General features: G+C 39.0%; 1 protein-coding gene across 3 annotated transcripts in view; it reads right to left on the minus strand.

The window, feature by feature from the left end:
* The window catches only part of LPGAT1 (lysophosphatidylglycerol acyltransferase 1), a 61,457-nt gene that overhangs the window by 29,844 nt on the left and 13,908 nt on the right, over positions 1–17,705 (minus strand). For all 3 annotated transcript variants that reach the window (XM_058834716.1, XM_058834715.1, XM_058834717.1), the window contains one exon: positions 3,763–3,881. In XM_058834716.1, coding sequence (XP_058690699.1) covers positions 3,763–3,881 — 119 coding nt within the window. The remainder of the gene's footprint in view (positions 1–3,762; positions 3,882–17,705) is intronic.

Raw genomic sequence — 17,705 nt, forward strand, 5'->3', positions numbered from 1 at the left:
TCTACTACTTTGGCATTTTGACAACTATTGTTCTATTATATCAAGAAGATGCTAAACCAACGTAATCTATTTTACTGGAAGAGATAAGAGAGTTTAACACTCTGCTCTGCTGGAAAGAAAACGTGTCTTTTGAGGAGTCAACACTGGACCCAGATGCTCTATGGCAATTCTGGATGAGGCACTCTTGCCCAGCAGTGCTACTGCTTCTCCTCTGCCATACCACTTTATACTTTTTCTTTAGATAATGGTGGGTTTATCCTGCAAGTTGATCACTGCTCTTCCAAGTCTGAAGTCCATCTCACCTTGCTTTAGGCTTCTTAAGGCTTCTAACAGGGCTTCTAACTAGCATCCCTAAGCTTCCTCAGTCTTTCTGAGGAGTGATGAGATTTTGTCAAAGATAAGTGTGACACACAAATTGTAACTAAGACACACAGTCTGTTGTGTGTGGGCTACAAAGAGACAAACTTCAGAGCCCAGTGATCATAAATCTGCCTGTAAGCCTAGGCAATGGTAAGTACAAAGAGAAAGTGTTTTTATGTATGAATTAATACATACACATACTAACATATCAAATCAAAAAAACAGTTCAAAGAATAAGACACAGTTATCTTGTCTGCAATCAAAAGGCAAACGAGATTAATGGATATTCATTTTGTTCTGCTACCAAGGGCAGAATAGAGGACTCTGCAAAATTTTATTGGTAACTCTTCTATGTAGTGACTCCTCTATTTAGTATCCTCAGGAATGAAACAACAACTATGAGATGAGCCTCTTATCACTTGCATTTCAAGGAGGTTTAAACAAAGACATTCAAAAATGTTTTGAACACAAATTCAAAATTTGTGTTTTGTTGTTGATGGTTTCAAAGAACTTCTGGATGCCACTTCAGGTCCTTTTTCGTTCATGCTTCCTGGTTAAGTAAGTTCAGAAGTTAGAAAAAGCTTTTACCAACTAAACACAAAAAATATAAGAAAACTTAGATGCCTCCACAGACCCACTTCAGTCTACACAGGTAACGAAACAACCTGGATAGACTGACTTTCATATTTCAAGCACCTCTAACTTAACAATGAAACCTGAAAAAGCACACCTTGAAATCTGCATGCAAACCACTGCAGGCTGCACTTCTGTCTCCACTGCACCCTTCCTGGCACTGCTTTCTGTTCCAAATCAGAAAAAAACCCCACATTTATCAGTCCTAATCCCCTTAGAAAGCAGTAATCGCAACATTTTAACTTCTTTCTGTTAAACACATTATCTTAAATATTTATGAGACTACAAGTTACTGAATTTTTTTAACTCTTACTTTCACAAAGAAATTGGAACAATTTCTTAACTTTAATAAAAGCATAATTAGGTTACTTCTGTTTTATCTGAAACTTTACTGTTTGTTTTATATTACAGTATAATGTATTAATCAAACAATGCCACCAGTCCTTCCACTAAAATTTTAATTTTTAGCTAAAGTTCTACTTCTCTAGTAAGAAATAATTTTTTTCTTATTCATGTAAGTGAATCTAAAAGACCAGAAATATCTCAGCACATGTATTTTATCTTACTGCTTTGTGAGATTAAGTTTACTTAAAGCACACTCTCACTGGTATCAAAGTATTTATAAAATACTAGAAAAATATGCCATCATGGTTCCTGACACCACCCTTGGGACACTGTCAAGTTGCAAGACTGTCTGATGAGTTTGTCTCACTACATAGAAAAATATAGAACCTTAAATTGAACACTTCTGATTCTTAAGTGAACTTTTTTTTTTTTTAAAGCAGCATTGAACTGTAAGTGCTTGCAGTTTACATCTGTTTTTAGTCTGTACTGGCTGGCAAAAGCAAGCAAAAGAAGTTCTGGACTGGCACAAGCTTAACCCTCCTGAACAAAAAAGAATTCTTGAAAACTACAATCTGGCTGCCAGAGGAGTTTCAAGCTTGTGAAGGACTCCATGTTAAGTTTAAACTGGATTTAAGGAAAGCTGACTAATTTAAGCATTTTCACACTGTATAATGATTATTTCTGGACAGGAAGGTTTCTTTTCCTCCAGTACTTTCACAGTCACACAAAGACAATTCTCTACAGAAATATGAAGCATGCTATTTAAAAGCACCTGATCCAGCAAGTTCTAGCAAAGATAAACTATCTTGATCTTTCTCATTATTTTCAGCCACTTGTACTACTCATGCTGTATTTTAAGCACATATTGAAGCTCGTAGGGTTTTATTTCTTTATTGGCTAAAAACATCAAAGCCATACTAAGCTCTGGACATGTACATTCCAAGAGCAATGACTGCAACTACTTAAAGGGCAAAATCCCAATGTTAGGGATTTTCTGATTTTCTGAAAACATGTGAAGTTAATAATTTCCATGATGAAGATTATTTGTGATCTCAGCGCCTTCCTCCATTTTTAGCACCTCCTACATTCACTGAAACTTACTCTGTCTTGACTGAAATACTTAAGCTATGGGGTCAAATGGGACAAGCACGACTTAGACTTTTTTCTATGAACTAGTGGTCAAGATTATATGCCATACATATCCACAGGACTACACCCTCACAGTCTTATCTTTACCACAAGACGGTCCTATGTACAATTTTGATGAAGGAAATTACAGAGTTTCTTCTGTCATTCTACTCATTTGGGTACAGCACAGAATACCATATATACCAAATTCCCTCAATTCCAAAATAAATAAAAGCAATCAAAAGTACTTTTAAGACAGCCTGCTCTAGGCTAGAGTAGAAAGAAAGAAAGGTCTCCACTCCATCTTGAGTACCATTTTCATACTTTGTGAGATTGTGTTGTATAAAAGGGGTTTTTTTTGCTCTTTTTTTTTTAATCAGCTTTGCTCTCATAAGCAAGATCTGGAAAAATTTCTAAAAAATGGTAAATCACTGATAAACGTAAGTGTACCTGTAAATATATTAATTTGCACTAAGAAAAACAGTGCCAGTTACAAATTGTGCAGATGCAACAAAAAACAGTTCTTGTTTTCTTGTTCCTTCAGGGTATGATGAAGGAAGCAACACTAAGACACTTCAAGAAAGAAGACAACACTAAGACAGATACAGCTGATGCATTTTTTTCAGCTTGACAGGTATGCCTCCCATCCTAATCACGCACACATGCCCTTCTTCCTGATTTGTACATAAATTTCATCTCCTGTTCAGGGCCTATACTCCGGTTTCCACTCCTTAGGTATTAATTTTCTGAACAGTAATGCATGAAACAATCAACATTAGTTACACTTCTCACCAAGAAACACTTAAGGGATTGTGAAATAAGAGCTCAAAGAATTTTGACCTTAGCTAGGCATCTTTGGCATGCCCCCACTCCTACCAAAATCCCATACACAGCTTGCTCTAACTTTCCATGCTGGAATAAAGTCATAACCAAGAAGCTAGACCTGTGCTGGTCTGAGCAAATTTGTCTTGAGCTGCACAGGGGGCCTGAGGTGAGAGGAGAAAGTCAAGTACATGACTACCTCCTAGGAGATCTGCTTCCTTCTGTGTTAACCTTGACTGGATGCACAGTGACTCAGCTCACATCTGACCTTCTACAAAGACAACATTCAGGGTCTATACCTGCTCCAAGCTACTGGCTGCCACACTGGACCAAATCCAAACCAAAAGCTCCCTCCTGAGATGATCTGGTGGGTTAACTCCTCAAAGTGAGCCCTTAGGGCAGCAGAGGGATGCGAGCAGTCCTGAGGGAACACAGCACACACAGCAGCCACCCCCTGCCCCGGATGCAGCCTACCGTGCCTTTATCCTGAAGGCACATCATCAGAGTGCAGACGTCACCCGTAGCTTGATGGTTCACCAGCACCATGGCTTCATCTTCTGACACTGCTTTAACATCATCACCCCATTCCACTACTATTAAAAAAAAAAAAAAAGTAAATTTAACAATGAGCACACAGAAATTTTTCTGTCAACAGAAGAAAACAAAACGACCCCACACCCAGACTATAATCATAAAGAAGCCTAAATGCTACATGTCAATTTAAATTGGCACATAGCATAAGGCAGGAATATTAGCAAGACCATTTTTCCAAGCAGAGGGTACTCCAGCTTTGAAATTGCATGCACAGAATAAAAACAGAACAAAAATACTCTACCAGAACATGTGCAGAGAGATCAATCTTTTTGTGTCATTACACCATGCTACATTTAGGGTCTGAAAATTACATAAGCTTTTTGACCCAGCTTTCATATTCATCTATCTCATCTCATCTCATTAGATTAAAAAGAAAATTATATTGCCAACAGTGGGTTTTGCTGGCTGGGCTTGTTTGGGTTTTTTTAAACTTAGCAAGTTTTTTTTTGTTTCTACACTCACTATTATTCTACTCCAGTAAAAGCAAAACAAAAAATCTGTATTTGGATCATTAGGTTTAAAATGCTACGTTAAACAAAGTCATTCATTCAAATCCAAGTGAGTTAGCTATAGGCAAGGAAGTGGGTTCAGAAAATGCTGCTCAGATGACATAATCTATTAGTTATTATTTTGTAGACCAGAGACCAGATGCTCCAGTGGCAAGAATGATGTCAGAAGGAAGATACAGATGTTTAGCATCCAACACTCACACTGACTATCAAAACTGTGCTGAGATTAGGAAGAGGGGTTAAAATTGATAGTTCCATCATCATGAAGTAACTAAGTGGAGAAAGAGAAGACTACCTCTCAAAGAGCACAGGATGGGAAACTAGGAAATGTGTGCTGTAAACTAAAGACCAGAATATGTCTAATGCTGCTATTGGGGCAAGAGACAAGTGAGTAGAGTCTGTCTTTCTTCCATGAGAGGGATGGACTCTGCAGTTCAGGGTAGAGGGAAAGGATAAACAGGCAGAGGAGCTCTATGAAGTTCCAAAAGAAAAATAAGATGCACTGCCCGTCCATGTAGGCTATAATTTTTTCTGTGTTTGTTCCATACCTTAAGCGGTTCCTACTGGGTATTGGTTTCAGTTCTGACAACGAAGGAAAGATTTCACCTGCACTACTGACTCTTTTGTACTGTTAGAAGTTCTTCAGGCAGTAAAAAACTCTCAGCACAGGCCAATTACTTTACTATCTGTCTTTTAATGGATGGTTTAACTGATGCAAAGGTAATAGGCTACACACTGATGACAAGAAGCAGTAATCCATGCACAGCTTCCCTGTCCTTGAAGAAATCAATTAGCATCACACTTTTGAAAACTGCCACTTTATTATTTTCTAACAGCTCCAAAATTAGTACTAAATTGAGACTTGAACACAAAATAAAAAAAAATAAAATGCTGTATTTGGTCACAAGTAGATAAAATCAGAATAGAGGTTGAAGGTCTCTTCACTAGAAGATGAAGAGGACAACTCATTCCATAATGTTCAACCTCCTTTTCTTTCCCTGGGAAAGCTAAGCACCAATCTTTCCTTATTTTTTTCACCACAAACTTGGAAGAGCCCGCTTATCACTCCTCCTCACTATGTGCAAATTCCCTGTGATGTCCTCTCTAACGCCATGAAAGCTGGAAAATGCTTGGCTGTGGCAGTCGTAGCTGACTGCACACCTTCCTTATCAAGTATTTCACATATCTCAGTATGGCAGTATCCCACAGAGCAAGAAACCAAGATGAAATGAGAATTGCTTTAAAGGGAAATTAATCAACCACATACCGACTTTGAAATTATTATGTCAGTTTTTCTGTTAAGCAGCCAATATACAGTAGTCTTACTGAACTGTGGCTTTCTAAAAGTAATAAAAATTAAGTACTAAATATATCAAGTATCTACAAAATCATGTTTCTCACAAGTAGCTAATTGTTTCCAAACAAAACTATCTTATTTCTAGATCACTCAGAGAAAATAAATGCATTCCTTTATCACAGATCTTTCCCAGGAACATAGCAATCTAATACTAATAATTTAAACTGTGGAACAGTTTAAAATGAAGCTCTTCAAAAATGATTCAGAGATCCAACTTTACAATGGATTAAAATAAATGTCATAACTGAAAAATACAAGCCATGAGAAGCAGCATACAATTGAAAACAACTAAAGAGGAGAATTTATGAAGCTTAATTTGCTACTAAATATATAGACACTTTTAACATACCAGGTGAAGACTAATGTCTGACTTTGAAACTTTCAGATAGGTCCAGTCAAAGAAATATGGGGGAAAAAAACTTCTCTCGTTACCTGATTTACCTACTGTTGTTAAATACAAGAGGGTATAAAACAAACAAGCAGCTCACAATGCACTAACAGGATTCAGCTGGTAAGTAAGAAAAAGGTGAGCTATGTGATCCCACTCCAAATGAAGGTGAAGAAAAATGACGTTTGATTTAATTATTCAACTGATTTACTCCACTCATTTTACCTATCAACCAGCCAGGATAACAGCTCAACTTCTGCCACTCAGCTGACAGGTAGTGGGTTATTAAATCCCAGTGTATCCTGGCCCTCCTCTAGCTTCTTCTCCCTCTGTCATTCCTCCTCAGGCAATCAGGCAGTCTCTTGTGCTTAATAATGCTTTATGGTCAATTGATTGACCTGATTATCAAGGAGAAGAGAATCACCTTGTGCAAGTCCTTCACAGAGCATCTCTGGATTGAAAGGAGAACAGCAAACCACAAAAGCGTGCAGAAAAACCACTGCCATCACTACAGTTTTTTAAAGAAGAAAAAACCAAAACCTCAGGTCTCTAGCATTTTAAGTTCATGGTGTGCCTTTAATATTCAGTGGGGGGAATAAATGCTTAGCATCAATTTCCTCCACACACAAAGGAGAACCTTTTGCTTTAAGAAATACTTGCACTATTACAGTTCTTCGCTGCAGTTGGAAACATGGAAATCAAAACCTCAGCTGCATGGCAGCAGAACCAACAACACTGCTTTGCTCTACTCTAAGAAGACAAAAAACCAGCTCAAAGACAAATATTTGTCACCTGGGGGCCCAAGATCCAGCAAACTTTGCTCCACAGCTTTCTGTGTCAGAGCACATTTTTTAAAGACAGTAGTTCTGTGTCTACAGCCTGACAACAGTTAGACTTCTGCAAATGCAGTTGAACATAGCAAAATAACGTAAAGGGAAGAAAGAGCAGGAAATAATTTTAATGTGGCAATACAGAAGTGACTGTAGTAGCTGTAAGAGAGACTTCATGTGACTTCAGGTTGTGAGCAAAAGGATGAAGACAATTTTCCTTGCAATTACATGAGCCCCAAAACAGAAATATTTATCCTTCTCTCATAAAAAGAAGTCCAAGATGTAGAACATGAAGAAAGTATTTCGTCTAATGAGCTGCAGATTTAGCTTTTTATGACCTAATCCTTATATAACTTAAAGAAGGGAACAAAAGTAATAGAATCTTTCCCATATTTTTACTGAACTATTACTAGCTATTGAGAGTTCTCAGTATACTTGGCTACTTTGTAATCACGTCCTTAATGTAATTGTCTGCATGCAAGTGCTGCTATGAATAAATATTCAAGCACTTCAATTACAGTATGTCACTATGCTGAGCAAAGGACTACTAACCTAACAAAAAATTCAGATTTATAGTTTTGAATATACCTGGAAGAATGGCAGTCTACTGATCTGTGCAACTGCCCAGACATTAATATGAACAACTTCATTTTGCATACTGTATTTAAAACTTAAAAAATGCTTCGAAATTTTCAGCATCTCTTCTTTGTAATAGTCAGTAGTTTCACTACAGTGTTTGCCCTGAGTATTGGCATAGATGTCCTTGGCCTCAAAGTCTAAATTATTATTTCAAAAGGTACTGAGTTTTAAAAGACTGACATTTTGTGGCAAGGTCAGGGAAGTGACCTTAAGCATTCTAATCACAACTATTGAAACACAAATCACCTAAAAATTACAGTAGATGCAAACATGTAATTGATTTGGATATCCACTTTATTTGCTATTGGACTTGAGTCCACACAATATTCACAACTTTCTCTAGAAACTGGGAGAAGTTTAGAAGTCACTGAAGAACTTTCCACAGAATCACAGAATGGGTAAGGTTGGAAGGCGCCACAGTGGCTCATTCAGTCCAACCTCTCTGCTCAAGCAAGTCATCCCAGAGCACACAGCATAGGATTGTGCCCAGACAGTTCTTGAGCATCTCCAGTGAGGGGGACCCCACAATCTCTCTGGACAGCCTGTTCCAGTGCTTGGTCACTGTACAGTAAAGAATCTCTTCCTCATGTTCAGGTGGAACTTCCTGTGCATCAGTCTCTGCACATTGTTCTTGTCCTACTGCCTGGCACCACTGAGAAGAGCCTGGTCCATCCTCTAACATCTCCCTTCAGACACCTAAGTAGACTGATGAGGTCCCCTCTCAGTCATCTCTCTCATATTTTCCTCCTAAGAGAGATGCCCCAGTCCCTGCATCATCTTTGTAGACGTCCACTGGATCAGCTCCAGGAGCTCCATTTTTCTCTGGTACTGAGGAGCCCAGAACTGTACAGAGCACTCCAGATGTGGTCTCACTAGAATAGAACTGAGGGGCAGGATTACCTGTTGGCAATGCTTCTTCTAATGCATCCCAGGACAGCTTTGGCCTTCTTGGCACAAGGGCACTGCTGTTCAAAGACAGCATGTTGTCCAGAAGGACCTCCAAGTCATTCTCAGCAGAGCTGCTTTCCAGCAGGTCAGCTCCCAAACTGTGCTGCTGGTGCACAGCTCCTCCTCAGCTACAGGACCCTGCCTTTTCAGACCCATCCTTTGGTTATTTTCTTTCTGATGACTTGTATCCATTTCACAAGACTTCATGAAAACTTGTTCCAAGAAGCTGCAGACTGGCAACTCTTAGAAATGAACAGAACTACCTTTTGTTGATCGCTTGGAAACCTTAAGCAACAAATAAACAGCATTACTGAGGAACAGCTTTCCTCAAAAGCCACCCTGCTATCCAGCAGAAAGAATGCTATTGTTAGGTGTTCAGCAGTGACTAATGCCTGACAACCAGGTTTCTATGTTTTAAACATTTCCCATCTTACTCAAGCATTTCTATCTGGCAAGTTGCAATCCTGCTTTACTGTTATTCACAAATGACTCGTCAAAACGTGTTTCAACTGGAGTGACCATGTACAGTTGTTTAATTAATTTGTCTCTCCTTAACAGACAGGATTCTTCGATAGCTAGCATTACCAAATCCCAGAAATTATGCCAGAGGTTAAATACTACTTAGATGTTTTTTACCCTTCACAAAAAAGTTAAGGTATTTATCTCTGGGAATTGGTTGTCTACAGTAAAAAAAAAGGGAAACAAACAATGGACTAAGCTAATTATCGTACAGTTAGTCCTTTACATTTATTAAGCATGTATTTTGGGGTCAGAAGGCATTTAAAAACACCAACATAAAATCAGACATTACTACTGGAAAGAGAAAAATAGCTCCTCCTATCCCACTCATTCCTTCCAAAATTCCATCTGCCAAGGAAGACTTTGTATCTTGGTTTTAATAACAGACAAGAGGTACAGATGATGAATAAATATACAGCACAGAAAAGGAAAAAAAGTACATACATACCATTTTATATCTCATTAAACATGGCTTCACCTAACATACTGTCCTCCTTATATTAAAGAATGCACTCTTCCTAACAGAAGTATTGTTGAAGGCTATCACAATATCCATATCTTTATGTTTTAAACATGTCATTTCAAGCCAGATTTTGCTAACAAAAAGAGCATCCTTTACAGGTGACTTGATCAGAATTTTCTGATGATAAACTGATGGCACTGACAGTTTTTCCCTTTATTTCCATGAAGAAAAACACTTGAAATAGGTAATTCGGAGTAGGAGCAGCAGCTGGCTGCAAATAAATAAATGGAGGTTATTCCTACAATCTATGTTACTAAGCCAGGGCTGGGTTTAAGATGCCCCAGTAACCAGCTTTGTTTTTTTGTGACCAGCCATTTTGCACACCTCTATGCTTTACTTCACAAAAAACCACAAATTTCTTTTTGCTCTCAGTTCTTCTTAGCTTCCATTCCCTCCTTTTACAGTTTAAAGTCACATCTGCTTTGTGGACAAGAGCACTTAAGTAGTTACAGTATTTATCCCTTAAGTCAACCGACCCTCTTACTTCAATTAACCAACAGTCAGGAGTGTTAAAAACCGGAGAGAACTACAACGGAGATGCCCTGGCTCCGTCACCTTTCTAACCAACCCAAGAACCACGTTCTTCCTAAAGCACAGTAGCTCCCTTTGGAAACAGGCTCTAGCAATGACTGCTTTTGCAGACTGACTTATTTTTCCTGGAGCACACGTTCAAGACCTCATGGGTACAGTTTACTTGAGTTCTATAATTCACTGGCACAAGAGATGACACTTGTGGCTGAAGAGAGGGCTGCTTTTACCCATATGTGAATGAGAATCAATAAAACAAAAGCAAAACCTTAGCTCATCTTCAAGGAAGCAAACTTCTTTCACTGACTTAAGTGCTGGCAATACCATTTCAAGAGCTTCAGCATTTTGCAGTTGTATTAGGCAAGCAGTTTATATGATGAGAAAAGTTTTAAATTAACAGATACTGTCAGAATACACAAGCAACGATCACAGCAGATATTTAAGGAAGAGCTCCAATATATCTTAACTATTACAGGAACATGTCTTGCACTGGACGTACCCTCCACATTTTTTGGAGGTCTGAGTTATTTCATGCTGCTCCCACAACACTGCTTGAAACGTACATGCACCCATGACTTGGGTGCTCATAGTTTTGATCATCCAAACTGGAAGCCCAGCTGTAGATGGTGGTTCCTGCTCCCAAGGAGTAGTACTAGTCACAGTGCTTGCAGCCACACAGGTAAATGGGAACTGTGAGATGCGAAGACTGCCACTGATGTCAGCTTTCATGACTATAGTGGTAATGAACTGTAGCAGCTGAGAAGGAACTCTGCTGTCTGTTTTGATGCTTCTATTCTTAGAAAAGCAACTGCAAGACTGAAGAAGGAGATGGAGTGCTGAAATACTTTTCAAGTACCTCACGCTCATGAGTCAGAGCACTCGCAGAAGGAGCGAGCTGAACAGCACATTCCTCCCCAGTGACACATAAAATACATTAACCACCCAGAAGAATATCAAGGCATTCATGAACTAATATCCTAATGCTCTAAGACCTTACATACTGCAGATGTTATAATGGCCAGGAGAAAAAAAAAAAAATCGTTTGTCTGAAGTCTAGAAGGAGAAGCAAAACAGTGGGGTAGTCTGGCAAGTTTTTCTCACCATTAAAGAAGATTTCAAAATAAAATATCAGCACAAGTAAAGGTTATTAAGGAATACTCCAATCAAATGATCAGGCCTGAAAGTTGAAAATTATCCTGACAAGTTTTAAAGTATGCACACAGAAAATTACCTAGTTAGAAGCACACTGTCACCAAGGTTCTAAAAAGGCAGGTGAACCTGAGCCAAGAGTAAATACACTGCAGATCAACTGCCACCACTTCAGTTTATGTGCAAAGCTGACATCCTGTACCATTTTGGTCATTCCCAGTTGCAGTGTGGAAAGAAATAATGTCAACCTACGTTCAAAAATGTCTATTTCCAATATGAAATAAAGACTAAATGTACAGGACTGTCTTTAAGATTACCATAAACCAAAAAAAAGATGTAAGCTAAAGTTGAAATTTTGCCTTTTCATGGTCAAAAGCCTCTAAACACTGGGGATGACCAAAAAGTTGTAATGCCATAAGTGATAGAAGCAAATAATCGTATTTTCATAAAACAAACATCTAAGAGATTCTGAATAGAAGGATCTCATTGAGGTTGTTACATAGTGCAAATACAAGATTTGCAGCTTACTAAGACTGCATAATGGAAAGAAACCTAATTTGACAATCATTGACCACAAGACCTGTTGTATGAAAAAAAAGTCCCATGGAATTTTGGTCCAGACATGTTTTATTCCTCCTTAAAGAGAGAGTATGGATTTGAAAATTTTAAGAGACAGCCAAGACATACAATTTTTTTTTACCACTCTGCACTTTGTCATTCAAGTGTAAGGTAAGAGACAATGATGGAAACACCACAGACTATCTCTCATCACAGAGGTCAGCATTTGCTTAACTAGACCTGTTTTCAGAAAGAGCTGTGAGCCCTGTATTTCAGTCTTTTTATCCATAGGAATGATTTGTACAAGTGAAAAAGGATTCTCATCAATTAAGCACATGACTTTAAATACTGGATCCATATGATACTCTTCCATTATTTTAAAATGCAAGAGTCAAAATTTCAGAGTTTCACCCATAACACTAATGTCTACTTTTAACAAGAGGGAAATTTGATGTTGGACTACCCTAAGCTTACCAGAAGTCCTTTTCAGTGTAATGTATATTGAAACTAATAAAGTAATTTAACTGTTGTTACAAGACAAAACATAACCTAATCTCAAAGAAAACTTTATCTGTAAGACAGAAAAATAGCCTGGTTTTTCTAGAATTAAAAAGAAAAGTTACTTTGAAAGCAAAAATTCTGGACTACAATACCACTAACAACATTTCCGGCATGCTTTTTTGCAAAAGGTCAAGTACTACAGAGGAGCAAGAGAGGAGGAAAGGGTGTTGGTTTTCTCTGGTAAAAAAACATACCAGTACTGCTGGGTAAGGAAAATATGCTGCAAATACAAAGCTTCCTATTATTGTTACCCTTATAACCCACTTGAGCAAATAACAGTTGGCTGAGGCTCTGTATTTTTAATAACTTGAACTCAGCAGGTTGTTACAGTACTTTACCCATACTCATCTGCCCCATCACTACTGCTGTGCCACTAAGCAAGCAGGAACAGAGCTGACAAACAGGGTCTGACTCAGCAAACACCGACAAGGAGGAATAGAAGTGCTATGGCCCTTCTGTCTTTATTTTCCCTTTAAAAAATACTGTTATCTTATAAAAAATACCCATTTGCTGCATGAGCTGGAGAATTTGTTCCGTCCTGGAATCAAGTCAGAAAATCCCATATGACTTCATGCTCAGTATATAAAGTTGGGGGGTAGAGGGAAGATGCGGGATGTTCGGCATGATGGTGTTTGTCTTTGCAAGCAAACACTTGTGTGATGGAGCCCTGCTTTCCCAGGGATGGCTGAACACCTGCCTGCCATGGGGAAGTGGAGAAACACCTCCTTGTTTTACTCTGCTTGTGTGCCCAGCTTTTGCTTTCCCTACTAACTATTAAACTGCCTCTGCTTCAGCCCATGGGTTTTCACTTTTACTTTCAATTCTCTGCCGGATCCTGCTGGCAGGGACCCAGCAGCTGCACAGGGCTCGGGGATTAAACCACAACAAAGAGCCACTGAGATAATGAAGGGACCAGAGCATCTTTCATAGGAGGTGAGAGTGAGGAAGATGGGACTGTTCAGCCTGAAGAACAAAAGGCTTCAGAGGGAAAAATCATAGCCATGTGTCAGTACCTGACAGGGGCACAGAGAGAAGTGTAAAGACTCTTCCCTGCGGTGTCCAGTGACAGGTTGAGAGGTAATAGGGATAAACAAAAAATAAAGGCTATCCCACTTCACCACAAGGCAAAAAAATAAAAACAAACAACAACCAACCCCAACAACCAAACCACCAAACATTTTTACTATAGTATTGTAGGTTGCACAATGAGGTTGTGAAATGTCCATCCTTGGAGCTAGCTCGTTCAGACCCTAACAGGACATGAACCTGTACAACCTATTCAAACTGATCTTGCTTTGAGCAGGGGAGTTCAGCTGTATGAGCCTCAGAACTCCTTTCCAACCTAAACAATTCTGACAGCCTGACACCAGGAGGAAAAACAGTGTTAACAGAACTTTCTCTTAGCAGATATGTACAGCTACAACAAAACCTACAACTTCATCCAGCAGCATGAGAAGGAACAGCCTTTACAATCACAATGTACATGTTGCAAATGAAAACTGGTAACAGTTTTGTGTCTTACTGCTGCAGAACTGCGGCAAAGACGTAACTCTGAAAGACAGCTCAAATCTTAACATGAAAGAAGCATGATTCATCTGGGATCATCAAACTCAGGCAAAAAAGTGGGGCCAACTGCAGAACTTGAGGCAACAATGCATTTTAGCCAGAATAAGCCACTGTGTTCACTTCTAGGAAGTCTTGATTATCTTCATCTGAAGATCTTCATTTAAATATTTTTATCTTTAGCTATATATGGAAAAATGAACTTGTCTATTGAGACTGTTTTGTCTGTGTGACAAACATAACACATGTAAGCAGTGAGATTGAAACTGAACTACTTTAAGTTACTCGAACACCAAGATATTCAAATTACTACTTAATACTCAGATACAGCTAGTGACACCTACTCAAACTCGAAACTTAGCGTAATAACAAGTAAACAAAAAACTCCAACATGTAAAGTGGGAAGGCCTCAATTACTTCCCTTATTATCTTTATCCAAGATATTTATCTAAAATAGCTACCTAAGCTGCTCTTATAGTTGAGAGGCAGAAGAGAGTCACTGCAACATTGTGGGACAGTCTATGCTGGTGAAAAAAAACCCCAAAACTAGAAGGGGCAAGCCAGCACAGTCAGGGCTATCAGGAGATGGCATGACGGGGCAGCAACCACAAGTTGAACCAGGATGAATCCTTACAGAACTGTGGTTTGCTATGCTGGAAGACCTGCTGGGCAAGTCTGTTTGGCCCAACAAGAAAAGCATAACCACTACAAGTCACCCAGGTTACCTTCAAAATTGCTGTGAAAAACTTTTTAGGCATGTTGTGGTCTCTAAAGCACAGCAAACGTAGAGTTTTGTTCTTTTAAAGAACATGATTAGAACATGCTAAAAACCTGCAACCTCCCCACTCTTTTTCGTAAGCTTAAGTACAAGAGAAAATTAAACATCCTTGGTACAAAATTTTTGTAGCCATGTGTCACAGAGACTACAGAGCCACTATGTGGGCAGGGACGGGGTGACAACTTAATTTTTAGTGGGCTTTGGATTTATTTGGGGAAAGCAAACTAAAGAAAATATTTTCTCCCAAAGAGAGCAGTCTGAAAGCACACCCTCTGTCACAGTTAAAGTACTGCATCCTAGCAATAGCCTGAGCTGTCTTTGCAGAATCAACTGACTAGACAGCAGAAATTACCCAGAGGCAGTACCAAAAACTACAATACCATTACTACAGTTTCCTTTTGAGTCACTAGCAATGGTATGCATTACTAATTAGAACATGCTGCTTGTCTTTCCATTATGTGAAACTCCCTGTGATGCCAAAAAGACTCATTCATAAGGTACTTCACTTGCCTCAACTGTTAAGGTGACTCAAAAAGTACAGCTAACACACCATACAGCCTTAAAAAGCTAATAGATACAGGACTAAAGCAGTCAGACAAAACCCAGTCAGGTTGTAGCGGAGACAATGCCCAGAAAAGAGAGCCAAGGCTTTTGGCCCTAGAGTAAAGGGACACATTTCAGATTGTGTCATCAATACCCACAAACAGTACATCCAAGCCAAATGTGTGAAAAATCCCATTAGGATAATGGTGTATGCAGAACAAATGACTTGTGAAATTGCCGGCCTGCAGAACTCTCAAAGTAGGGGGAAGGCTGAAACCTCCTTTGCAGCCTCAGCTGTTCACTCTGAGAACCCTGATGTCAACTGGTCAGCCTAGAACAAGCTGGCCAAAACTAATAATCCCCAAGTCACAGTACAGGAACACAGCACTCCCACAGCTCCCATTCAACTGTTCAGCTGCTTCTGCAGAGGTGCATACTGCAGGACTCTGTTACGGATCAAATTTCCTTCTTATATCACAGAAACAGGGTCTGCACTGTGTAATCCAGAAAAACATAAATAATGGGAAAACTGGACAAAGAATCACTGAAAAAAAATGCACTTGCATGCCAAAAGCAAGGCTTTAAATAAATAATTGGGAAAAATCTGTAATGTTGTTTCTAGAAGAAAATAAAACACGAGCAGAGTCTGATGGCTATAAAGAAATAAGGATAAGAATCATCTATTATCATTGGTAAATAGGTGGATGCGATCCACACTAGATTTTTCTGCTTTTGAAGTGGACAGATATGAGTCCTGGCTGCTTCTGGGAGCAATTCATAAGACTTGAAGGAATTTATTCCAGAAATTTCAAGTATATTTACTGGTAACTGTTGAGGTGCTCAAAATCAAATCCTGATAAAGACTGCATGAAATTTTCATTGTTACTTAAGAGGGAACAAACTCTACCGCTACAAAGTTCCACAAAAATTGCTGGTTTATACTCTGGGGGGGGGGGGGGGGGGGGGGGGGGGGAAATAGAGTTGAGATATTTCTAAAGCCACAGTTCCAGCCATACAGAAAACTCTGCTCTCACTTCATCTAGATCCTCCAGTCAGCCCAGATGAAAGCAGGGCTTTAAAGAGCAAGTACCTGGTGGCAGAGAGCAATGAACTTGCCCAAGAAGAGATGGCTATTTCCTCTCCTTTTAAGATTTTCAGATCACAACCTTCCAATGTAATAACAACGAAACCAGGGCATCTTGAAGCTTTCCAGATGCTTTTCCCAAAAAACACAGCTGCAGAAATGACATGACATATGCAGCAATTTTCCAACAAATATCCCAAGGCCATGCTATACCAAGTCTTTCTGGAGACAGCAGAAGAACTCAGCCAAATTTAGTTATTATGTATTGCTTGAGGGACTGGAGAGGGTGACCAAAGATACTCTTTGTAAGTCTCATTCATATTTTTCACTGAAAGTTTTAAGTTACTTTATTATTTGGGACCATGAACTTTTCAGAGCACTACACAAGAGGTTCTTTGTGGTAAAAGGCATGCAGAATGCAGAAAACTCTCACTGGGTTGCAAAAGAGAGAAAGCAGTATCTCATAGGAAACTGACAAAACATAGCTATTCTAGTGCACTTACATAATAGTTAGAGAGGTAACACATCAAGAGTTTTCTGGTATCATGAAAATCTCCGAAGTGCCTTGAGGTTTATGAAACATGGGAACCGGAAAACTACAGTCAGACTGGAAGTGAGCAAACATTGCCTTTTCTTTATACAAGAAAAAGCCTTTTCTTTGCCTGAAACTCCAAGTGAGAGTTTGCATTCATCTCTCCCTACATACAAACCCTAATGCATAGTTATGGTGAAAAGGCCTGATCAGCCCCCAAGTATTCAACTGCTTAGCTCCGAACTGCACCACCAGGACCAGGGTTAGAGCAAGAGGGTACACATCAAGAAAAGCTGCCAGAGTGACAACAGTTAAGAACTAAGACCATGCTTTTCAAAATATAAGCTACGATTAAAAAAAAACTAATTAACTACTAAGCAAGGAAAGCATTTTCTCAGTGTTCAAATCAACCAGGCTCAGAAAAACATGGTATTTCATATATCCTTTAAATAAGTCATATTGATTAAATACAAACAAACAAAACCAAATCTTATTCTGCTTTTCCTTCTAAGGGAAGTAAACTGCATGACTTTAATCACTGGGTGAAAGTTCAAGTCAAGAAAACAATACTATTACTGGAAGTCAAGATTCTAACTGTTCAAACCATCCATATATCCCAGTTCTGATCATTACCTTCTGTTTACCTAAACCAAGCTGAGACCTTGCAGTTACCTCTTCGTATTCTTCAGTTCTTGCCTAAGTTACCACAAGACATGACAATGTCTTGTTATACAGCTGATGTTTTTCAGCCCAGCTCATTGTCCAGTACAAATAATCACAACACAAAGTAGTGCCAAATGTATTTGGAAAATAA

This window comes from Poecile atricapillus, chromosome 3 (genome assembly GCF_030490865.1).
Source record: "Poecile atricapillus isolate bPoeAtr1 chromosome 3, bPoeAtr1.hap1, whole genome shotgun sequence".
NCBI classification, from domain to species: domain Eukaryota; kingdom Metazoa; phylum Chordata; class Aves; order Passeriformes; family Paridae; genus Poecile; species Poecile atricapillus.